General features: G+C 53.5%; 1 protein-coding gene across 1 annotated transcript in view; it reads right to left on the reverse strand.

The window, feature by feature from the left end:
- Positions 1-24,200, reverse strand: part of ADAMTSL2 (ADAMTS like 2) — a 37,638-nt gene extending 13,438 nt beyond the window's left edge. The window contains 8 exon segments of the mRNA XM_078877796.1: positions 799-954; positions 3,503-3,678; positions 4,784-4,864; positions 10,835-10,958; positions 12,669-12,814; positions 13,461-13,563; positions 16,777-16,849; positions 24,091-24,200. Coding sequence (XP_078733922.1) covers positions 799-954; positions 3,503-3,678; positions 4,784-4,864; positions 10,835-10,958; positions 12,669-12,814; positions 13,461-13,563; positions 16,777-16,849; positions 24,091-24,200 — 969 coding nt within the window.
- Between the last annotated feature and the right edge of the window lie 853 nt (positions 24,201-25,053).

A 25,053-nucleotide genomic window follows, 5' to 3' on the forward strand; every position in this document is an offset into this window, starting at 1 on the left:
CGCATCGCCGCTGCATCGCCCCTCCACCCCGTCAGCACCCCATCAGCACCCCATCACCACCACCCCACCACCCCATCACCCCATCAGCACCCCACCATCCCACCAGCCCACCACCCCATCAGCACCCCATCACCACCACCCCACCACCCCACCACCCCACCACCCCATCAGCCCATCAGCACCCCACCACCCCATCACCCCATCAGCAGCACCCCATCACCACCACCCCATCAGCACCCCATCACCACCACCCCATCAGCACCCCACCACCCCACCACCCCATCAGCACCCCACCACCCCATCACCCCATCAGCAGCACCCCATCACCACCACCCCATCAGCACCCCACCACCCCACCACCCCATCACCCCATCAGCAGCACCCCATCAGCACCACCCCATCAGCACCCCACCACCCCATCACCCCATCAGCAGCACCCCATCAGCACCACCCCATCAGCACCCCACCACCCCACCACCCCATCACCCCATCAGCAGCACCCCATCAGCACCACCCCATCAGCACCCCACCACCCCACCACCCCATCACCCCATCAGCAGCACCCCATCAGCACCACCCCATCAGCACCCCACCACCCCATCACCCCATCAGCAGCACCCCATCAGCACCACCCCATCAGCACCCCACCACCCCACCACCCCACCACCCCATCACCACCACCCCATCAGCAGCGCCCCATCAGCAGCACCCCACCACCCCACCACCCATCACCCCACCACCCCATCAGCAGCACCCCATCAGCAGCACCCCATCACCACCACCCCATCAGCAGCGCACCTCCGGCACGTGGGAGTCGTCCACGTCGTTGTCGGCGTCGCGCAGCTGCAGGAACTGCGGCCGCTCGGGCAGCGACGGCGTCGCCTTGGTGATGGGCACGCGCGGCACCGTGAACTCGTACGTCACATACTGCATGCGCCCGTTCTCGTTCAGCAGCTGCGGGGGAGAGACAGAGGCGGCGATGACGAAGACGACGATGATGACGACGGTGATGACGACGACGATGACGATGATGACAATGACGACGATGATGAAGATGATGACGACGGCGATGGCGATGACGACGACAATGACGACGGCGACGACGATGACGACGACGATGACGACAATGACGATGGCGACGATGACGAAGACGACGATGAAGATGACGATGGCGATGACGACGGCGACGCGCTCCACCTCGACGCTGCCCGACATCGCCGCCTCCTCGCTCGCTCGCTTGATGGACTTATTTGCTCGGTGAGTCCCGGATCATCGCTGGGCCTGACTGGGAGACCGAATCGAGCTGGAGACCTCGACGTTGAAGCTCAGCACGTCCTCGGCAACCGCGACCTTTGCTATTCGCAATGAAGGTTGTTGTTGTTGTGTTAGATCGCGTGAATATGAATGTTGTCGTTCACCCAACACCACCCCATCGGTGAGGCTTGTCACGCCAACAGAACATGCCAAGTGGTTGCCGCTGCAGCGTCACCGGTGCGCGTTGCAGCGTAGACGGACGACATTTTGCGTAGAATTCTACGGTTAGCATGATCGGAGGTCGCCTGATCGATTTGATCTGCCCGTGCGGCAGGTGAAGCTCCGTGTGAGTGGAAGATTAGGCCAAAGTACCTCCTTCCGAAGGGGGCTCTCTGGCTCTAGTGGAGGACCTTCCGCTAGCCGTCTGGCATGAGCGAGCAAATCGCATTTTTTTTCTGCTCGTGCCCAAAGGATTGGCCACAAAAACTTCCTTCCAAGCGCCGTGCAAGAAGAAGTTGAAGACAAAAAAAAATTTATTGGCAAAACAACTTTGAGCAAAAGAGTCACGTGACAACAGCAACGAACCCGTCGAGCGCTTTGAAGGGCTGCTGGGACTTTTTTTTTATCCATGTCCAAATAATAAATGGCCATCATGATTAATGCCAATCAGCCCCCGACCCCGCGCACTCGCAAGCCGAAGGCCGTCGCGTTCGCAAGGACGGACTCCGCAAATGAGCGCAGAATTTGGCGGTTGTGCCAGACGGCGAGACATTTTATATATAAAAATTTTTGTAACCTTTATAACAACAACAAAAACATTCTACACATCGTTTCCAATGTATTTTTAAATGTACCCTTTTTTCCACCCTCTTCCCCCGCCGCCTGCAAACCATCCAGCAACCCCAATGGTCCCAACACGTCAACTCCAATCGCGAAACGCACAACTCTCACTCCGCACGGATTTAATAAGGGCAGCCCCCCCTACCTCCAACCCTTGCCTCCCATCCCCCCCGCCGCACCGCTTTAATAATTCCTAAACACCAAAAGGGTTTCGTGTTTTATTTTCTCTCTCTTCAATTCTCCAATGAAGAACAATGGTAGTCACTGCTCACCCCGAGTCACAGCCCTGCGTGGCTTCATCGCAAAGCATCGACCAACGACCAGACCGCCACGCTCCACTGCCGTGATCTACCACCCTGGCTTGCCGTCCTTCCCCCCCCCCACGCCCCCGACGCACCTCCGATAATAATCATGATCACGATCATTATGATCACGGTTGGCTACGTAGCGGAGCAAAGGAAGTCCACCCACACCGTCGGTACGTACCAGGAGCAGTACCCCTCTGACTCAAAGATGAAAGTCTTTCAAAAAGTCACCTGGTGAAGGTGACAGCCAAAGCCTTTTGGCGGCGGTCGTGCTCATGCCACTGCTCGTGGAAAGGCAACTTGCTCGAGAGCAGTAGTAGTAGTAAAACAAAACACCCTCCAGAGGGTATTTGGCCTACTCTTCCACGCTGATCACACGGTGTTTGGAAGAGGTGGGAGCAACCCACGCTTTACCCCACCGCACGCGGCCCGCCCATCGATGCCGGAGCGGCTGGACGCGTTTAAGCCGCCGGCTGGACCGCGTCGAACGCGGGGGATTGATGACAGAAGGATCGGCTGCACCCATTCTGGCAATAACACGGCAGCTGTGCGATAAGATGCTCAAACACCAAACAGATGATAGCTATTGCAAGGCATCACGTCTGCATTAGCCACACGCACTTGTGGGAAAATCGTGCAAACGAACGTGCTCTGGTAGTTGCATCGCCTTTGTACTGTCCGCCTGTTGCGCCTTTCGGCGTTCTCTGGTCTAACGCTGGTGAAGAGACGAGGCCATAAAAGAAGGCCGGTGGTCACGTGTTTAAGCGTGGCACTGGTGGTCACCTGTTTACTGTGACGCTGATGATCACCTGTTTACTGTGATGCTGGCGGTCACGTGTTTACCGTGACACTGATGGTCACGTGTTTAAAGTGACACTGATGGTCACCTGTTTACCGTGACGCTGGTGGTCACGTGTTTAAAGTGACACTGATGGTCACCTGTTTACCGTGACGCTGGTGGTCACGTGTTTAAAGTGACACTGATGGTCACGTGTTTAAAGTGACGCTGGTGGTCACGTGTTTAAAGTGACACTGATGGTCACGTGTTTAAAGTGACACTGATGGTCACCTGTTTACCGTGACGCTGCTGGGCACGTGTTTACCATGACGTTGATGGACTGCGTGGTGGGCCCCGCAGCCACGATATACTCAAAGCCGTCCGAGAGCACGTTGGAGGGCCTCCGGTACTTGAAGACGGTCCCGGCCATGCGGAAATTCCTCGGGTTGTCCAGGATGAAGTTTCCGTTGATGAAGAAATTCCCAGAGTCGTCTGCAAGCGCTAATAAATACAGTTCCACGCACGTACAACATGCAACGGGGCGCCACGGTGGCGAGATGGTAACCACCTCGCTGGAATGAAGGAGGTTGTGGCTTTAATACCGACCCTGATGTCAGCTGTATATCTGGAGTTTTCGTGTCTCCCCGTGGTCGCGTGAATTTTGGTTCTCCGTTTTTTCCCTCCACATTTAGAATCAACGTCACACGTATAGAGTGTTTGTCTGCCATAACTGTCCACGCGATAATCCACTTCGTTGAGCTACCATTTATGGTCAGCTCACTTCTGAAAAAATAGAGCAATATCGCTCAGTGGGCCTTACTTGGCAAAGTTAAAATAGTTTAGTCTTTTTTACCAAGGTCCCCTGTGTAGCCTTAACAGACTGTAGGGGAAAGTGCTGTTTGCGAGTAGCACCGATGAAAGCCGGCACAGCGCACGAGATGGTGGGTGGTCAGCACCGTGCCTGGCTGCCTTTGTCTTCCCAGTGGTGATGTTTGCACACCATAGCAGGTACGCATTCTTAAGGCTGAGTTGGCCTAGGCTTCGGCCCAGCACGTTGGCCATGAGGGGCAATCGAACCCGGGTCGTTGGGCTCGTAGTGCAGCACGTTAACCAATGCGCCATCGCTCCCCACCACATCCATACACGTGATAATACGTTATACTGCTGCTGCTGCTGCTGGTGATGATGATGATGGTGATCGTGATGATACTGCTGCTGATGATGATAATAATAATGCTATTGCTAATGACGACAATGTTGATGACGACAATTATGCAGCTGCTTCTGGTAATACTGACGTGTGCCGCTGCGTATGAGTGTTATGCTGCTGCTGCTAACGGTGATGATGATGCAATATCTGCCGCTAATGATGACAATGACGGTGATAACAATTCTGAAGCTTCCACTGCTGCTGTCTCTGTTAATGCTGATGGCTGCTGTTGACGAAAAAAACAACGATAAGTCGGCGATGAAGACGACGATGATGACGACGTTGATGAAGACGGCAAAGAAGACAGTGACGATGATGATGAAGACAATGATGACGATGATGATGACGATGATGATGAAGACGATGATGAAGACGATGGCGATGGAGAAGAGTTACCAAGGACATTGTCCGAGCGTTTCTTTTCGATGACCTGGATGTCGGTGGCGCCGATCGGGATGTTGGTCACATAGACATAGCCTGCACACACGCACACACACATACACATAGACATACGCACACACATACACACACACATACATATACACACATACACATAGACATAAGCACACACATACACACACACATCGACACATAGACACATAGACATAGCCTGCACACACGCACACACATACACATAGACATAAGCACACACATACACACACACATACATATAGACATACGCACACACATACACACACACACATACATATACACACATACACACACACATAAACATAGTCTGCACACACGCACACAACAACCGCCTTTCGTCACTAAGTGGCGGTGACGTCACCACGACGCTTGTGCCAGGCCATGTGCACCTTGAGATCACGTGAAGTGTCGAACGCCCGCTGGCAGGAGGTCACGGGGCAGACCCAGGTGCCACGGGTCGACTGACTGAGATGACCGAGATGACTGGCTGATGCACCACCTGTGTCCCCTACTGTGCCACCTTGCAGTGCTTTAGCTTCCCGGCGCTCCGCTCGTTGTTGTGAGCGTCGCTCCGCCGCCCTCTGTTGATGTTGGAGGGCGACTGCCTACAACTGCCCAGTAGCGTCCTTCACGAGCCTCCTCCACAGAGGCCGATATTGACACCGCTGGTACCAGTCGTCAGCAAGTCCACTCAGCTCCACGTCCTCCTGTACCACATCACTCCATCTCCTCTCTAGCCCGTGCCGCGCCCATTTAGCCCCCTCGATCCGGCCGAACAAAGGCTGTTTAGGCATGCGGTGATTGGGCATGTGGGCTACATGACCCAGCCAAAGCAGCCTTGCCTGCCGGAGGAGCTCACCGATGGGACTTTGCCAAGATCTTTCAAGGATTTGTGAGCTCCTCACACAATCCAGCCTGGTTAAACCCAGGATGGATCGTAGGCAGGCCAGCCGAAATGTTTCTAACCTGCGAAGATGCTCCATTAGGGGGGTCCACGTTTCGCAAGCGTAGAGAAGGGAGGGAATGACCGTGGCCGAGAAGACCTGAAGCTTCGTGCGGAGTGACAGACCAGGTAGCTTCCACACAGCGTTACGCAACCGATGAAAAGATATTGCCGCTCGACTGATTCGGAGTGAGACCTCTGCTGTTAAACCGGAGCCGGTCATAAGCACACTGCCCAGGTATGGGAAACTCTCCACTCTCTCCACAACTGCCCCATCACCGATTGGGAGTTGTGGGAGTGGAGTGTCCGATGGTACAAAATATCCAGGCAGGTGCTTAGTTTTGGTGGGGCTGATGGTAAGGCCCCACCTCTTAGTGGCACGCTCCAGTCTCAGCAGCAGCGTCTCCAACTCCTCCTCTGAATGAGCAGCTATTACCAAACCATTGGCATTACATAACGTGGTTGACCAATAGGGAACCATCCCTTGATCGCACCCGGGCATCGATCAGCCTCCCATCATATCTGTACCAAATGGAAATTCCCCCGGTACAGCTATCGAAGGCTTCACGAACAACGTGGTCAAAATAGATGTTAAATAATGTGGGAGCCAGAGGATATCCCTGTCGCACCCCACGGTGTACAGGGAATGGCTCTGACTCCCGGCCACGTACCCGGGCCAGCTCACCATCATGAAGGTCCTTAATGATCGTGAGCAGAGGGTCAGGGACTCCGAAAGAACGAAGAACAACCCAGAGCCCAGGCCTACTGGTGGTATCATTGGCATTGACCAGGTCAATGAAGCAGAGATGTAGGTCATGTTGAAATTCCCTACACCTCTGCTGTAGCAGATGGACAGAAAACATGGCATCTGTGCAGGACTGCCCTCTTCTGTAACCGCATTGGGGCTCCGCAAGCCTCTCCTCAGCATGCCTAGTAAGGCGATGTTGAATAATCCTTGCCAGGACCTTTCCCTGCACACTGAGGAGTGAAATGCTCCTGTAGTTGTTACAGTCTGTGCGGTCCCCCGTCTTAAAGAGGGGGACCACCAGGGCATCCTTCCAGTCCTGCGGAACCCATCCAGTGGTCCAGACTGTTGTTATGATGTCATGTAGGGCAGTCTGTGCACAAACGCCACCCTCCCTCAGCATTTCGCTTGGAAGATCATCTCTGCCCGGTGCCTTTCCTGGTCTCAGACTCTGGATTGCCTTCAGTACTTCCTCAACGGATGACACCTCAGCCAGCCACTCACAGGGGGTGACTTCCCCCTCCAATATTTGAGGCACCGCAGCCTCAGTAGGGTCATCCCCACTTAGTGCCACGATGTTTTCCTGACTGAGGGATTTCCCCTCCCCCAGGACCTCAGAGAAATGCTCAGCAAATCTGCAAACCTGTTCCTGGGGGTCGGAGATTGGATCACCGTTCTTTCCCCTAATGATGGTAATAAGTGTGGCGCTGCAGGTTACTTTTTTGATGGAGTTAAATAGGGATTTGTGACCGCGGGCCACTGAGGCATCTCCTCAGCAACCCGCGACCACCACCCATCCTTGCAGCGCCTCACGGCTCTCCGAACCTCCGAGCGAAGGCTGCGGTAAGAGCACACACATACACACACACATACATACACAAAGATCCCCCGTGTAGCCTTAACAGACTGTACGGGCAAGTGCTGTTAGCGAGCACTTATGAAGGCCGGAACAGTACACGAGGGGGTTGGTGGCCAACACCACGCCCAGCCGCCTTTGTCTCCCTAGTGGCGACGTTTACACATCACACCAGGTACTCATTTGAGGCTGAGTCTACCTAGGGGAGGCCCGGGACCGGTTCAGATCATCGTCACTGGTGTTGGCCGTGAGCGGGAGTCGAACCCGGGTCGCCAGGTTCATAGTGCAGCGCGCTAACCGCTACACCACCGCTCCCCATCATACATATACACACGCACACACAAAGTGCAAATCGCATGCAAGAGAAGGGTGACCCACTTAGGCAACAGCTGCTTTTGTTAAACTGCCCAATTTTTTTTGGCTCTTTCTCTCTCCTCTCTCTCCTCTCCTTCTCTCTCCTTGGCGTGGCTGACCTGTCAGCTGGCTGGCTGGCACACTCAAACACAAAGTGCCTTTGAGTTTATAATTCGCATACTTTCGCAAGCTGATGAAAAAAAATGACAACCGAAATAAAATGAACATTAAAATCAATATAACGACTGCTGACAAAACGCCAGTGTTTTCTCATTTACAAGGGAGGGAGGGAGGGGTAACTGGAGGATCAAGAGGATTTTGCCAAGCCCCTCACCCCCCTCCCCCCCGTTTGGAACGACAAAAACCCACTGCCCGGTTTCCAATCCACGTCGTTTCGTTCAAATAGCTGCCACTTTATCCCCACTTGTAAATCCTTCAAGAATAGAAAATAAAAGCCCATTCCTCCCACACACACAATACGAACGATACAATTAATACTTTGGTTTTTTTCGGTAAAGTCACGTAGGCAAAAAATATAAAATAAATAAAAATGAAAACAAATAAATTAAATCACGAACTTTCGGAAGCAACACAAGCAACCGTCATCAGGTGTAGACTGCTCCAGCAAAATTACTGAGGCGTATGAAGAGAGTTATTAAGAGACAACGTGTTTATATTGGGTGTTGGGCGGGGGAGGGGTCAAGGGGTCGTGGGGGGGTGGCAGGCCGTGTGGACGGTCGGGCACGATATTAGCATGAGTTAAGCCGACAGATAACCATCTGTATTATTTTGTGATGTCAGGGGAGGGGAGTTTGTGCACGAGTGATGGTGGTATATCAGGCTGGGAGTAATAAACTGGAAGAAATGGATATGGCTGTAAAATTACAAAGCAGCTAAAGTTAGACTTGGTTGATGACATCTTTCCAATGATTGCTCAATTTGAAACCATCCTCTCGGTTGAAGTTGTGTCTATGTTTGTATATCTGGATGGCTTCATGGACAAATCTTTGGTAGTATCCGGGAGGTTTGCAGAGTACTTTGGTATCGGAGAAAACAATATCATGAGAACCCGCTGTGTTGAAACAATGATAAGCTACGGCCGAATAATTCGTTCTGCCGTATTTCAAATCTGATTTGTGCTCGCGAATTCGGTCAGAAATGTGTTGTTTCGTCTCCCCGATGCAGCAGTCACCACAGGTACAACTCAGTTTGTAGACACCGGGGTACTGTAAGTCAGGAATGACATCCTTTACGGATGAGATCAGATCACGGATTTTGTGTACTGTATTGAATCGGACCTAGATCTTGTGTTTGTTTAGAATTTTGGAAATCTTTTTAATAACGCCTACTATGTATGGCAACGTGATGATTTTGATTGGAGTCTCATGGGGTTGTTTCTGCATGGTGGGAGAAACAGCTTGGCGGATAGCACGGTCCGAGTATCCGTACATCTTGAGGGCCAGATGTACATGTTCCAATTCATTGGTCAGGTGGTGTTGGTCAGAGATGCAGTGGACCCTATGGTATAGTGTTTTGATGAGGGAATTATTTTGTGCCGGATGGTGGTGGGAATCAGGCTTCAAGTAGGAATCTGTGTGGTTGGCCTTCCTGTAAACAGAATGTCCCAAAGAGCCGTTGGGCCTCCTCTCAAACAGAACATCCAGGAATGGTAGCTTGCCATCCTTCTCCACTTCCATGGTAAATTTGATGGATGGGTGTCTGGAATTTATGTGGTCTAGGAATGGGTTCATTGCTGGGAGGCCATGTGGCCAAATGACGAAAGTGTCATCCACATATCTCTTCCACAGGGAAAGACGCAGGGTGGATGTCTGGATGGCATCTGTTTCAAATTTCTCCATGAAAACATTGGCTATTACTGGCGACAAGGGGGGACCCATAATGTCAGCCATGATCCTGCTCCAAACAAGCAACCAAGCATTGGTGCTCCCCTCCCATCTACAGCCCTGCAGAGCTAGTGGTGGAAGTTCACATTCCCATGGCAGGAGCAAGTGTATTATCTGTGACCACCACTTCACTTCCAAGCGAAGATGCACTCGACTGATCGAGCACGGAATCGGCGATGGGTCGCGTCAACCGCGACCCGGGGTGTAAACCCCGCCGGGCGGCACAGTGGTCAATCCACTGCTGGATGAAGGCCTCACCGACACCATGCGAAAGGATACACCCCACCAAGATACGCATCCTACTCACATCCAGCGTTGACAAATCATAGCGGTTCACGCCGACATTTAAGCACGAGCAGTGGCGGCTCCTGCAAAATCTCTCAGGGGGGGCAAATGTCTGGATGATTGATAAGGATAAGGTCCACCCATGCAATGGATAAATTAACAGCTTAAGCATGTAAAGGCAACTTCACTTCTTTAATATTAATGAAAAATAAAGTGACTCTTACAATACATCTTGTTTGTTTCTATACTCACTATTAATATACAAACCACTCAAGTTTATTTTATTAAAGATTCCACTAGGTGGCGACAAATTATATTGTTGGATGAAACGTGCTTACGTATGATGACGTTAGCACGTATGATGACGTAAGCACGTTAGGGCGAGCCCTCCCGGAAGCCATAGAGAATGCATTGCAGCGCCCCCCGTTCGAAAAAAAACATCTTTGAATGTAAGTCTATGGGGCCACTCGGGGCGATTCTCAGCCGGAGTGAAATCGCCCAAAAAGAGGCGGTACTCCACAGAACGTGACATGACGCTGATTGGACTATATCCAGAGGCACAGTGACGGCTAGCGTGACTCTGTGGTTGAATGACATTGGTGGTGCGTCGCCCAATCGCCCTAATGAAGAAACCGCCCCTGAGCACGAGGCGACTGTGAGAGAATGCACAGATCGCACGACTACACCCACGGCAAGGGGCTTCTTTCAACAAATTGATGTTCGAACAATGCGGCATCGGTGCAATGGCTCGCATACTCGCCGTGACACGCACCGACATCGCTACTGATCCCACACTCGCCGTCACATGCACCGACGTCGTCACTGACTCCACACTCGCCCTCACACGCACCGACGTCGTCACTAACTCCACACTCGCTGTCACACGCACCGACATCGCTACTGACTCCACACTCGCCGTCACACGCACCGACGTCGTTACTGATTTTGCGGTAGTTCCCGGTCACTCGCAAGCAGCTGCTGCTGTCGCCCCCGCAAACGCCGCACTTGTCGACCCGCTTGGAGGAGTAGAGAACTCCGTCGCATCCCACGACCTGCAGGAGGCACAAAACCGCAGGAGAGTCGCTCAGCATCGTCGTCGTCACTCTCAGAATCGTCGTCATCGGAATCTCCACGGCGAGGGCGCAGCCCTGACGACGCTGCTGGTGGAAGGGCCCCCACTTAGAGAGGGAGCCCCGTTGGTCAAATGTCTTGGAGGAGGTGGGAGTGCAACGCGTTCCATTTCGTCGTCACAGCAGCAAAATCGAGCGCTGTGGCGCGATTCTACGCTGACCTCCGCCTTCCCCAACTCGACGTTACTGGCGTGAAGTTTGGTCAAGTAACCACACGGACCACGTGGCGTGGGGAGGCCCCTCATCCAACAGTGGATTGACAACGAGGACTGTTTAAACTATGATTTATCTTACCAGCCCACTGAGCTGTACAGCTTAGTTCTTTTATAACAGTGACCTGGCCACAAATGATAGCTCAACGAAGAGGCTCATTATTCAATATCCTAAGCGCACGTTGATTTTAAATGTGGAGGGATAAACGTGGAGGACTCAGAAAACAATCCACGCGACCACGGGGAGAGAGGCATGCAAACTCCAAATACACAGCAGGCGTCAGGGTCGAACCCACGACCTCCTGTATACCAGGCGAGTTAGTTAACATCTCGCCACCACAGCTCGTACATAGGGTTGCACGGAAATAGGGTTGCCACCTGTAAGGTTTGATCCAGTCTGGTAGTCGATGTCTGTGTGTCTGGCGGCAGGAATTAATCTGCACCAAGACCTGTTATCGCTGAACCTTCAACACTGCGACTTGGACCCTGACGGTGATAACGACGACGACGCTCGGGCAATGGAGTTCGCCGCAAGTCACCAACAACCACCCCCTCGTGAGAGAGCCGACTAGGCAGATCTTCCGTGAAGCTCACGGTGGCCTCAAGCCCATCCACCACACTAACCGTGGCAGGGTCAGACGCGGTTATACTCGACGATGATTCACAAATGGAAAATCAAAAACACTCCCGCAGTGTGCGGTGACTGCGGTCACCCATAAAAGCCCACGGAACATTTATTGGGTGTCCCAAATCCAAAACACAACGGAGTGCTTTGGATTTTCCATCTGTGCATGGGACATACAGCACAGTATGTTCTCCCATACCACCACACGTTGTTTTGATATAACAGGAGGCGTCGTCGTAGTCGTCCACGCAGCGATACTCCACTCCGCGAAGGGACGTAGGAAAATCTGAAGCCGGTCGACTGCCGCACGTTTGTGGGCACACCGCGTGTGCCGCCCGATCAACGACAACCTCAAGCTCGGCAGAAGAGGCGCGTGCCTGCCGAGGCTATGCCGCGTGAGCCTTCCTGCGACCTTCCGCGACCTTCCGCGTCGTCAATCCACTGCTGGTGGCGGGACTCCTCACGCCGTGCAGAGTTCGCGGTGCGGGTCACGTGACCCAATGCGGTCGCGTGGATTTCGTCTCCGGGACATCGACGCGTTTTAGAGCACTTGGCTGCGGCTGTAACATGTCCACGTGACGTTGATAAGCCACTTGGTTGAGCCAAGCGTCTTTGATGGCTGGGTCGTTTCTGATAAAAACAGGGCCTACTGTAGCTCAGGCGAGCCTTGCCTGGGTAAAATGAACACACATAATACGCTTTGGGTTTTGAAAACTTGGCCGCCGGTGAGGCCTCGCTCGTGAAGTCAACTTGGAGGTGTGAGTGGTGTCCGTGCTGCCGGCTGGCGGCCCCCACCTCGCACTTCCCGGCGATGCAGACGCCGCGGAAGTTCCTGTCCTTGCACGAGGTGCCGTCCCGCGCCCTCGTGATGAGCTGCCTCTCCCCGTTGGCCGTGGTGCACTGCAGGTCGCACGGCTTGTTCGAGATGTTGATGTAGTCGTCTGCGCATGGGAGACGGCGGCACAGGACGTGGTGAGACTTTGAAACAAAGATGAGGGGGGTCCTCCCCATCCTATCCCACCGGCGTGTCGCATGAGCAGAACTGCTGTTGGGGTCAAGCGCTGTGAGCGAACGAGTCGCACGCGGGCGAGTGCTAGCTCACAGATGCGTCACACAAAGACAAAGATTCCCCCGTGTAGCATTCAACAGACTGTAGGGGCAAGTGCTGTTAGCGAGTGGCACCTATGATGGTCGGCACGGCACACGAGGGGGTGGGTGGCCAGCACCACGCCCGGCCGCTTTTGTCTCCCCAGTGGCGATGTTTACTACACATCACACCGGGTAAACATTTCAGGCCGAGTCGACCTAGGGGAGGCCCAGGGCCGGTTCAGATAATTGTCACCTGTGTTGGCCATGAGCGGGAATCAAACTCGGGTCGCCGGGTTCGTAGCGCAGCGTAGCGCTCAGCGCTACGCCACCGTGTCCCACACACACACACCACACACACACACCACACACACACACCACACACACACACACCACACACACCACTCTCACAAACACACACACACCACACACCCACACACCACACACACCCACACACACACCACACACACACACACACCACACACACGCATGGGCAGTCACCTGGGTAAAATGGAATCCACTGTAAATATTTGCCGTCGTAGGGCTTTGAGTTGAAGACGGAGCACTGCTCGACGCGGAACCCGCGGCTGTTGGGCGGGCAGGGCTGCAACGAGAACGAGAGGAGCGCACGCGGCGAGGGAGTTCACGCCGCCACCTTCACCACATCGATCGTCAACCACGAATCTCAGCAACGTCAACTCGCAGCTGACTCAAGTTCCCCCACCCCTGACCCCCCGGTGCTGTCACCGTTCTAGCATCGCGCCCAGGTCCTGGAAGGAGGCTGCGAGCGCAGCACAACAACGCGGACTTCCAACAAGGGACACCAACTCATCCCAGAAACCAAACATGGCCGCGCCTCCTGGCTCCGGCACCCTTCCTCCTCGGAGGCACCGGTGGTGACACCCGTTCACCACAACAGAACGTCAACAGGCCGCTGTGCAACATCTCCTTTCTGAGTGGAGAATGAAAGGCAAAAGTCACAGGAGTGCGATTGTGGCCATGGTGACAACACTCTCCACCGTGGAGTTAAACCACTGGTTAGTGAACTCCTAGTAAACCACTTTACTAAGCCCTTTCCAGTGCCCTACCTCATTACAGACCAATTCAGACCGTATTGGTCACCCCGTGCCCCTTGTAAATCTCAACGTTCATCCTACAAAGTCCCATCGCCACAAGGGAGAAACACAAACACAAGTGCTGCCCGTATTGAAACGGCTGTACGCCGTATGGACCTGGAAACTCAACTTCCCTGTACAAGAATACGGTAAACCGTATGGGTTGACAGCTATGATTGAGAAAACCACTGCAGTAAACCACTAATAATCCGTACTAAAACATTGTACTAACAGAAAGCCCTCTCGTTGTTGCCAGCAGATCTTGACACTGACCTTCTGAACATGTTTACAAGAACAGAATAGATCTAAATGGTACAATTGTGTTTGTGTACATGTCAGTAGAGCTGATTTGACTTCATGATGGCTGGCAACAGCGGTGTCAAGATCGGCCTCTGTGGAGGAGGCTCGTGAAGGACGCTGCTACTGGGCAATTGGAGGCAGTCGCCCTCCAGCAACAACAACAACAACGTAGGGCAGAGGAGCGACGCTCACAACAACGAGCGGAGTTGCCAGGCACCTAAAGTGCAGCGATTTGGCACATCTGCCAGTCATCTCAGTCGGTCAATCCATGTAGCACCTGGGTCTGCCCCATGACTTCCTGTTAGCAGTGAGACTTCACGTGGTCTCAAGGTGCACCTAGCCTGCAACAAGCGCTGTGGTGACTTCACCACCGCTTAGTGGCAATCGGCGGTGGCTGCTGGTATATTCCACAGCACGGCTTCTCTCGGCAGGATGACCGTGCCCACTTGCGCCCAGCGTCGTCGCACGCAGTCGCATCGAGACGCTGCATCGACCCACGCGGTGTGTCACTGGTCTCATTCCATTCGGCATAATTCCACCGCTCACGTTTTCCAAAGTATTCACTGCAATCAGCTCTGTCCGTCTGGGGCGAGGGGGGGGGGGGGCGAGGGGGGCGGGGGGCACGATATCTTTCACGATCCAATGTGAACAAAACTTTCGTACAAAGTGGTGGTGCCATTCGGGACTTTCCCTGCCCAAAACAGGCCAAATTGATATGAAGGTCACTCAAAATTTGGAGACATAAACCCAGAGAAAAATAGAACGCGGTGAAAATGTGAAAATGCGTTTCCCCCCACCCCTGCCCATCCCATCAGCTGCCCCCTCGACTTCTATGCACGCTCATTTAACGCTTCCGAAAAACAAACGAACGTTTGAAAAGCATGACGGAAACCCCCGCATGATGTCTTCTCCCTTGTGATTGCGTACTTAACAAAACCTGAATCGTAATCGCTCTCCCTTCACCTCTTTCTCCCCTCGACCCGCCGATGCACGCGACGCCCCAGGCGTGAACGCCATTTATTGACGCGGGGAGAGTCAAATCTGAGATGCTTGGTCAATGTCTCACGTAAAGTTGTATCACTCACCTCTTCATTCTTGCGTGCGAACGACCCAAGAAAGCCCCATGCACGTAAACGATTGCACTTATCGAGTGCAGATGGCGAATTAATATTAATAATAAGGTCAAGGTGCAGCCCTGAGAGTGCTTGCTCGTGTAAAGGTCTCCACTAGAGGGCAGCTCTCGTGGAGACCTCTGCTCTCTATCCAGAGAACATTTTCCTTGCTACACTTCCACGCTGGAGTACCCACACCTCACCCCACCACGGGCAACCTGACACAAAGTGAATTGCCGTGACATCCATATACACCGCTGGATGGACACAGGCCAGGGGGAGGATTTGAGAAACTCGCGCGCGTTGTTTCGACTGCCGCGCCGGGACATCGAATCGAACCTGGCGGTGACCTCTGGGTCGCGTCGCTGACCCCTACACCGCCGTGACGGCGCTCGCCGATGCGAGATGACGACGACGCGGATGGATTTGTGGGTTTTTTTTGCTTCGCATCTTTGTCGGCGTCTTTCCTTTATTTAACAAAAAGATCTCGCCTGGTGACCTGGGGATTGAACCCGGGAAATTTGAGAGGTGCAGGGGTCAGTGGCCTAGCCCTCGTGGCCAGAGCCACGGTGATTCCACCAGCAGGAGGAGTTCCTCGTGTACACTCCCGCGGCAGCGGCGGCGGCGGGGTGTAAACAACCCGCGGCGGCCTCAACGCAAAGGGGCATTTTGTTATTATTTAGATAAAAGGGCCTCACTGTAAACAAGCTATACGCATTCGAATGCACAAACACGTCAAGAGGCGCGCAATTTTCAACTCGTACTTCAAAAGTTATCGCACGATCTGACCGTTAAAAAACACAATATTTAAAAAACCAGCCTTTAAACAGTCGGCGTCTCCAGCCGTGGGCTGTTGTTTAAAATCAAACCAAATAAAAGTTCAGCCTCTCACAAAACCCACAACAACAAAACACCACACAGAGGCAGGTCTAGAGCCCATGGGAGCCGGTCCCACACAGAGGGCCTCACGGCCCGGAGCACGCGGTGACGAGCGGGTGACGGTAACGAGCGGGTCACGGTACCCCCCAGGGTCTCCACTACCCCCGGTTGAGAACCAATGAGAAGCAGGAGGGGCAACCTTGAGTCTATTGGTTGAGGACCTCCCGCCAGCAGTGGCGTGGGCAGGAAATTGCAGGGCTGCGCCTTTTACCAATTTACCGAGACGTGTAAGGTTGGTGGACGTGAGTGTGCGTGTTCATGTGAGTGTGCGTGTTCACGTGAGTGTGCGTTCACGCGCGCATGTGAGTGAGTGCGCGTGTGAGTGCGCGTGCGTGCGTCGTTGACAACTACCTGCGGATTGCACAGTTGGTATCGGCGCGACGGTCCCGTGCATAAGTTATTGGCTCCCAACGCGAGCAGACGCCTGCCAGGAAACAGGGGATCACTTTAAACGTTGACCCAGCACAGGCAGCAAAACAAAAAGCAAAAAAACAAAAAACCACGTCGGATCGGAACGCGCGCACGCCACACACCCAGGGGGCTGGGGCTGCCACCTTCTCCGCTGTGGAGCAAACCTGGACACGTTTCCCTGCGACCTCTGAGGTCTACAATCGAAACTGTGCAATTGTCCCGTGAGTAAATTTGGCAAGATCATTACGTGGCCTAACCCCCCCCCCCCCCCCCCCCCCATTAAAAAGAAACTGTGAATTATTGTTCACAAAGCTCAACACAATACAGGTGTAGAGGTGGTACGTACCGGGATGTAGCGAGCCATCACGTAGCCGGTATCTACATCAAGGTCCGCACATGGGTGGCTACACCGACGTCCGCACTAGCCCCGCCCCTCGGGGGGCTGAGGGCTATATAAGGCGATGCGCATGAGCGCTCGGGGAGTCGTTGAAGCCAGTGAAGAATGAAGACGGAGCAAGCCAGATAGGACCCTGGGATCCCTAGCCCCGCTGGCCTTATCAGGGCCGGGACTCTGTGTGGCTCAGTGGTGAGACCCTGGGTACTCACGGCCCGACGCCCTTATCAGGGCCGGGTTTGATGAGCCAGTGGTTGGGACCCGCACCCTGGCTAGGTCGGGTCAGATAGTCTCCTCTAGGAAGGACATAGCCGGAGGACCTGAGAGCGTAGCCGGTGTCAGGCTCGCGTAGCCGTAGGCTGTGTTCCTAGGCTGTATAGATGACTGTGCTGTAGGGTGTTATAAATAAATACGTGCTGCCTCCGTCAACTCGTCTCCTGCAGTATTTAAGCCGTTACACAGGTATGAGAATAGGTTTTCCCCTTTTTTCTGGCAACATAATACAGGTAGCAGATGTGGGTACAGGTCACGCGAACACAACGCATGCCCAATTTCCCAGAGTGTGAGCGGGTCGAACTTGTACGGGTGGCAACCCTAGCCGAACGACAGGACGGGAACACAGTCGAGACGAATCGAAGCGCACGCCGCACAGACGACAACCCGACTGCTCGCTCCGCGCAGCTTTGTTCAGCGAGGATCTCTGAGGGCTGGGCAGGCACGCGCACCAGTGGCTGCTGCGTCCAGCACCGTGCCCATCGTTACCTAGCCAGTGGCGATGCTCGTGATGCCATGGGAATAGGTCATCGTTTTAGGCTGAGTTAACCTAGGGGTGATGCTGCTGTGCTGTAACGGTTAGCACGCTGGGCTGAGGAAGGTGCGTTTAGAGTGTTTTGAGTAATCGTCTGCGATAAATGTCCACGTGGTGAGCCACTTCGTTGAGCTGTCATTCGTGGCTGGTGGCTTCTGATAGCTCAGTGGGCCTTACCTGATGAAAGCAAATGTTGTTAAAGTTTGCTTTGTGTTCTTTAGTGATGTGTTTACCTTTCCTACACTTTCCCACTCCGATCGTGTTTGTGTTGTTGTTGTAACGTTCTGACCTGCCCCCACTGGACATCTGTGAAAAAGAGCTTTATAGCTCATCGGATTCATCCAGTATAAATAAATATTCTATGATTCTACTGATGCTCATGACGCCATTGAGATAAGTTATCATTTTAGTCTGAGTCAACCTATGGGCGATGCTGTTGTGCTGTGATGGTGAGCACACTGGACTCGCAATCCAGAGTTCGCCGGTTCGATGACGCAAGTTTCTTCAATCTGGCAGCCACTGGGCCCTCTGACCACCCAGCGGTGCGAATGGGTCCGGCACGCTTCGTCTATTGGCAGCTCCGCGAGTGGTGGGGGTTGAAGGGTGGTGGACAATCCCACGTCTTTGTATTGACGGGCTGGATGTCCTTCTCGCTCAGTCACCGATGCTGCGGCATACTAGCTCGTACATTGCCATGCTAGTCTCTCACAGTACAATGGCCACTTCCACAGCCTCAGGGAGATCATCTCTAGCCCCGCCCTCCTACCCTGAGGCTTGTCTCAGTAGCTTCCTCTCTCTCTCACCTGAAGACGGTCGCTTGTGTTGCGATCGAAACGTCGTGATTGATTAATTTTCTACCCACGTGACTTTACCGAAATAACCTGAGTATGGATTCCTGCAGTCACGAAAGCTTCAAATCAAAAGTAATTCTATTTTTTCATTTGCTATACGGCCAGATAATATGACAAATTGCTAACCTTAAACACCCGGTCGTTCGTAGAAGTTGAAGGCAGTATAGTACTATAGTAATAGAGCAAGTGCAGAATCACTGAACCGGAACTGATAGCTTGAAAGCATTTAGCGCGGGGCCCTTGAAAGTGCGGGCCCGTAGCTACTACTACATATGTAGCTACTTGTGCTACTACGATAATCCGACACTGGGTGTTAAGATGTTCAAGTACTGCCGTAACCACACGTACCTGTGGTAAAGCGTGCAAACAAACATGCTCTGATAATAATTTATATATGCAATGTCCTCAAATTCATTGACCCACACCGTACTTTGAAACGCCCATCGATGCCCATTCACTCTCCGCCCGCTCCTGGCCACCACCGACTCAGCGCCGAGTGCGCTGCCCTGGCGATGCCCTTGCGCTGCCCTGGCGCTGCCCTGGCGCTGCCCTAGCGCTGCCCTTGTGCTGCCCTTGTGATGCTCCGCACGGCCCGCGTCGCATCGTGGAGGGCAGCGACGCTGAAAGTGCCGTTCGCGAGCGTCCCGAGCGGGGGAGCGGTGGCGCAACGGTTAGCGCTACGCTGCCCTGCGGTGACCCGGCGGCCCGAGTTCGATTACCCGCTCACCGCCACCAACACTAAGTGAGGATGATTTGAACCGGTTTCTGGGCGTCCCGTAGGTCGACTCAGCCTCAAACGAGTACCTGGTGCGGTGTGTAAACATCGCCACTGGGGAGACAAAGGCGGCCGGGCGTGGTGGTTGGCCAACCCACTCGCCCCAACAGTCTGTTGAGGCTTCTTTGTGTCGTTCCCCACACCTCCGATTAGCACGGTTGGCAACGTAAGGTGCGAAAGAAGTTCACCATAGGCACAGGGGTTTCCGTAACCCCACGGCACGCACAGTGACTCCAGCTGGTGGGTGCGTACGCACGCAGTTGGGACGCGCGTACCCGTGAGCGCACAGCCGCGTTCACTGCGGCGGCTGACGAGTGAGCTGGCGTGAGCACGCGCGGACGCACGCGCGCTGACCGCGTGACGTCACGCGCGTTGACCACGTGACGTCACGCGCGATGCGTATTGTGGGATGACAACGAAACAACTTCGTGCAGCGTCACGGCTTTTTTGTGTCGGTGCGCACAGAGTGATGCAACTGCGTGGAGTGGTGGTGCAGTGGTTAGCGCACTGCGCTCTGGACCCAGCAACCTGGCCAGGTTAACTCGAGATGTTAACTCCTTCGCCTGGTCTACAGGAAGACGTGGGTTACGATCCCGACCCTGTCGCCTGCTGCTGTATATTTGGAGTTTGCGTGCATCCTCTCTCCCCGTGGCCGTGTCGATTTTTCTCTGGATCCTTCAAATTAAAAATCAAACGTCACGCGTCTGAAGCATTTGGCCGCTATACATTACCACGTGACAAGCCACTTCGTTACCACGTGACAAGTCACTTCATCAAGCTACCATTTGTGATGGCCAGGTGGCTTCTGGTAAAGAGCTACGTGGCTCGGTGGACCTTACCTGGTGAAATAGAATTTAGTTACGTTTTTTAGTTTAGCGCAGTTGGCTCCGTACGGTGCGAAAAAAGTTCCACGTACATGCACGCGACGTCGTGCACACTATCGTGAAGGACACAGGTCACGCTTCGTATCCCCGCCTGGTGACCTTGAACGAGGGGCGCGCTATTACAGACACGCCAAGAGGCCGAGTTCGTCACACAGCAATCGTCGTTGTGTTACCGCACGGGGGCAATGTGTAGACTACGCCCAAATCTGACAAGGCGATGTTTTGACTGTCACGAACATCGGCCCGCGGTTGTTTGTCGGGGAGATACGAGTCGCGATGTCGATGAAACACGAAACCCCCCTCGCCGCCGCCGCCGCTCCTCGTGATCTCAGTGCGGAGTTTTGATTGCGAGGCTTCGATCGCTCGATTGCGTCCCCGAGGGCGTGCACGTTTCACGAGGAGGAATGCCCAAAATCGCACGGCGCGCGCGCAGAAGGTAAAAAAGATCCCCGATGTCGTAGCGTCATTTACGCGGTTGAAGCGAGCGCAGTCAGGGCTGCCACCTTTCCCACCCCGAGGGGACGAGACCCAGACGCGTTTCGCGGACGGAACTTTGCCTGCCGTGCCAAAGCCGAGCGGCTTACGACCGCGGAGTTCAACAGAGCCACAGGGGTGGCCAGACCTCGGCACGAAACCAAATGCCTGCCGCCCGGCGCGCCGACGCCAATTTCCTGGGCTGTACCGGGGCTCAAGCACGGAAAGGTGGCGACCCCAAAGGGCAGTTGGCGAGCACCTAGTAGGCTCAGCAATAGAGCACGTGGGGAAACGGTGTGGCCAAGAGCACACCACCGGCCCTCCTCGTTGCCGGTGTTCACGTACTTTAGAGCAGGCAGTCGCGGGTTCACCAGGCACTCAGCCGAACTGAGGAGCAGGATGGGTTCAGATGTCACGTGTCACTGACGTTATCCATGGGCAGGAATCGAACACCGATCACCACGACCGTAGTCATTTCAACTTCGAGTGCGCAGTCGTCGCTCAAGAGGCAGAACAACTCGGAGGTGCGAGGAGGAACCACGGACAAGCAGGAAAGGCAGTCGCCAGGCGGTGAGCCGGCACCACCAAGCTCCACGGTCCTCTATGTATTGAGATGTTCTCAGCCAATCAATGAGTGTTTATATGTGGGAGGAAGCACCCGGAGCGGTGGTGTGGTGGTTAGCGCTACGCTGCGCGACGAGCCCGGCCACCCGAGTTCAATTCCCGCTCACGGCCAACACTGGTGACGATTGTCTGAACCGGTCCTGGGCCTCCCGTAGGTCGACTCAGCCTCAAATGAGTACCCGGCGCGGTGTGTAAACATCGCCACTCGGGAGACAAAGGCGGTCGGGCGTGGTGCTGGCCAACCACCCCCTCGTGCGCCGTGCCGGCCTTCGCAGGTGCTCGCTAACAGCACTTGCCCCAACAGCCTGTTAACGCCGTACGGGGGAATTTTTGTCTTTTTTGTGTTGGTGATGGCAATAAACGAATGCAATGATTATAAAATGCACTGCGTGAAGCTGATCACAAGGAAGTACGAGACGTAAGTTGGCGGAGTGATATTCAAGCCCGACAGAGCTTCTCCATTCTCTCTACAAAGAAGGTTTCAATAGACTCTGCACTGCTCCTTGAATGGAATCAATAATGAATCTGACGAAGAAAAACATCACTTTGCCTTTGTATTCCTCCATGAACCTCACATGCACTTTTAAATCTAGATTAAAATCTCATTTCTTTAGAACTGCTTTCAGTGTTTAGTCTGTTGTCTTTCCCCCCGCACCTCCGATTAGCGCGGTTGGCTACGTACGGTGCGAAAGAAGTTCAAGGTCTGTCTGTACGTATACACTTCTTTAGCGCCGTTACGGAGCCAACCGTGTGAATCGGTGGTGCGGGGGGAGGACAAGAAACGTGCATCAAGAGGATGGAGGAGGGAGAGAAATACGAACCCACAGCATCGGTGTCTGAAAATCTCGTTCCGAAAATCGATGTTGCTCACACACGTGTATTAATAAGCAGCCCGTCCTAGTAAAGGACTCAAAGCACACGAAGGCCTCTCTATCTTAGCCCAGCCGACACCTTTAAAGCGTTGTGCTCGCGCGGTACCGCTCACAGACTGTAATGTAACATTCAAACATTGAAATATAATGTAGTTAGAGCCCTTGCTATTTTATTAGTCTGTCCACCAAATATGCAGGAACTGGTCATTAAGTATTGGCTGTTGAATTCCCTCAAGAAGTTATTTTTCTTCCATACTTCAGGCACGTACGTGTGTGTGTGCGTAAGTGTGTGTAAGTGTGTGTAAGTGTGTACGTGTAAGTGTGTACGTGTATGTGTGTAAGTGTGTGTGTGTGTGTGTAAGAGTGTACGTGTGTGTGTGTAAGTGTGTACGTGTGTGTGTGTGTGTAAGTGTGTACGTGTGTGTGTGTGTGTGTAAGTGTGTACGTGTGTGTAAGTGTGTGTAAGTGTGTACGTGTGTGTAAGTGTGTACGTGTGTGTGTGTGTAAGTGTGTACGTGTGTACGTGTAAGTGTGTACGTGTGTAAATGTGTGTGTACGTGTGTGTGTGTGTAAGTGTGTAAGTGTGTGTGTGTAAGTGTGTGTGTGTGTAAATGTGTACGTGTGTAAATGTGTAAGTGTGTACGTGTGTGTTCATTGCTGTGTGGGAGCGGCAGAGTAGCGGTTAACGTGCCGCGCTACGAACTCGGCAACTGGAGTTCGATTCCCACTCACGGCCAACACTCACGTGATGATTGTCTGAAATGATCCTGGGCGTCAAATGAGCACCTGGTGCTGTGTGTAATCATCGGCACTGGGGAGACAAAGGCGGGCAGGCGTGGTGCTGGCTACCCGGCCCCCCCCCCACCCCAGTTCTCCGCGTGCCGTGCCGGCCTTAATAGGTGCTGCTCGAGAACAGCACTTGCCCCAAGAGTCTGCTAAGTCTACACGGGGGATCTTTGTCTTGTGTGTATTTATCAGCCTCAATAAGCAAGTGTGTGCTTTGGCAAGACCTGCCCGTGTGCGTGTAAGTGCGTTGTTTATTGTTGTGCTGGGCAGTACTGGGTCCACCAAAGACTCAACCGGCAATCATTTATGGAACTTTCTGCACGACTTTTAAAAAGCAGGTGAGTGTGTGTGTGTCGGTTATTTAGAGCCGAGGACATTTGGCTGGGGCAGTGGCACACGATGGCATGGCCGTATACAACGGCAGTGTTCTGTGCAAGTGCAAACTAATTACTCAAGCTTGCCAACATTGGCGGTGTTTAAAAATAAAACATCCGCAATGTTTTATTTCCATTCGCACTACTCGATGCACATCACATCTCGCCACGGTGGCGAGATGTGTATTACCTTGCCTGCTATACAGGGAGTCGTGGGTTCGATCCCGACCTTGATGTAGGTATATTTGGAGTTTGCGGTGTCTCTCTACCCCATTTAGAAACAACATCAATGTACACGTGATGAAAAGCCGCTTGGTTGAGCTATCATTTGTGTTAGCCTCGGTAGCTTTCCTGAATGTGGGCCTTACGTGGTCAAAAATTATGTTTTCGTTCGATAGTTGTAGTTACTTACCCTCCGCCAAGTCGCTGCTGCAGGCAGTGGCGCTCCTGGGACATGACGCCTCCTCCGCAGGTGCGCGAGCAGCCCACCCACGTGCTCCACTCGCCCCACCACTGCGCCATCGCCTCCAGCTGTGTCCTCGACGGAGAGCTGTCGTCTCCCTCCTGCCGGAACGAGGACGCACCTCCGGTTAGAGCGCTTGGCTACGGACGGTGCGAACAAATAGTTCAACGTACACACACGCACACACGCGCGTACGTACTGGAATTGGGCAGCGGCCGGATAGCCGAAGAGTGATCCATGCTTTGCCAACACCGGATAACCGGACGACGGATAACCGAACCACAGATAAACGGACCACTGCTGTATTTGCAAAATTGTGCCATAATGAATAATTATCACTGTCATCAGAATCACCGTCATCAAAATTAGCAGCAGCACAGACGAACTTTTGTTATTTTCCCTAAATAGCAGGGAAGTGGATATCACAGAGATACCTCTGAGATCCATTCAAGTGACCCATCATCATCAACAGCAGCAGCAGCAACATTTTCATGTCGCCATCACTGTCGTCATCATCATCAATGTCGTCATCATCAGCAGTAACCCGTGGGAGCAGAAACAGCAGACGCATTTCTAACTTCGTCGTCGTCGTCGTCATCGTCGGCGGCAGTGACGTGGCACAGTGGTGGCGTGATCGCCGCCTGTTGCAGAGGATCGCGTTCCGAATCTGGTGGAGCGCCCTGGTTATTAATAAAACACGCCGTCTGCTCCACAAAGTGGACTTTGTAGATCCCAAAAATGTACCAAATTTGAAAAAAAAAATAACACTGCAAATTACGACACGCGGCAACTATCCCCCCACCTACTGGCAGACTAATCCCCACTTTGCTGGCGAGGCTCTCGATCACCCTGCGCCACCCAGGGACAGCTGCCACTGGGGGTGCCCCTATGAGCGTGCGCCGACGCGAGGTG

Source organism: Lampetra fluviatilis, chromosome 49 (genome assembly GCF_964198595.1).
Source record: "Lampetra fluviatilis chromosome 49, kcLamFluv1.1, whole genome shotgun sequence".
Taxonomy (NCBI): domain Eukaryota; kingdom Metazoa; phylum Chordata; class Hyperoartia; order Petromyzontiformes; family Petromyzontidae; genus Lampetra; species Lampetra fluviatilis.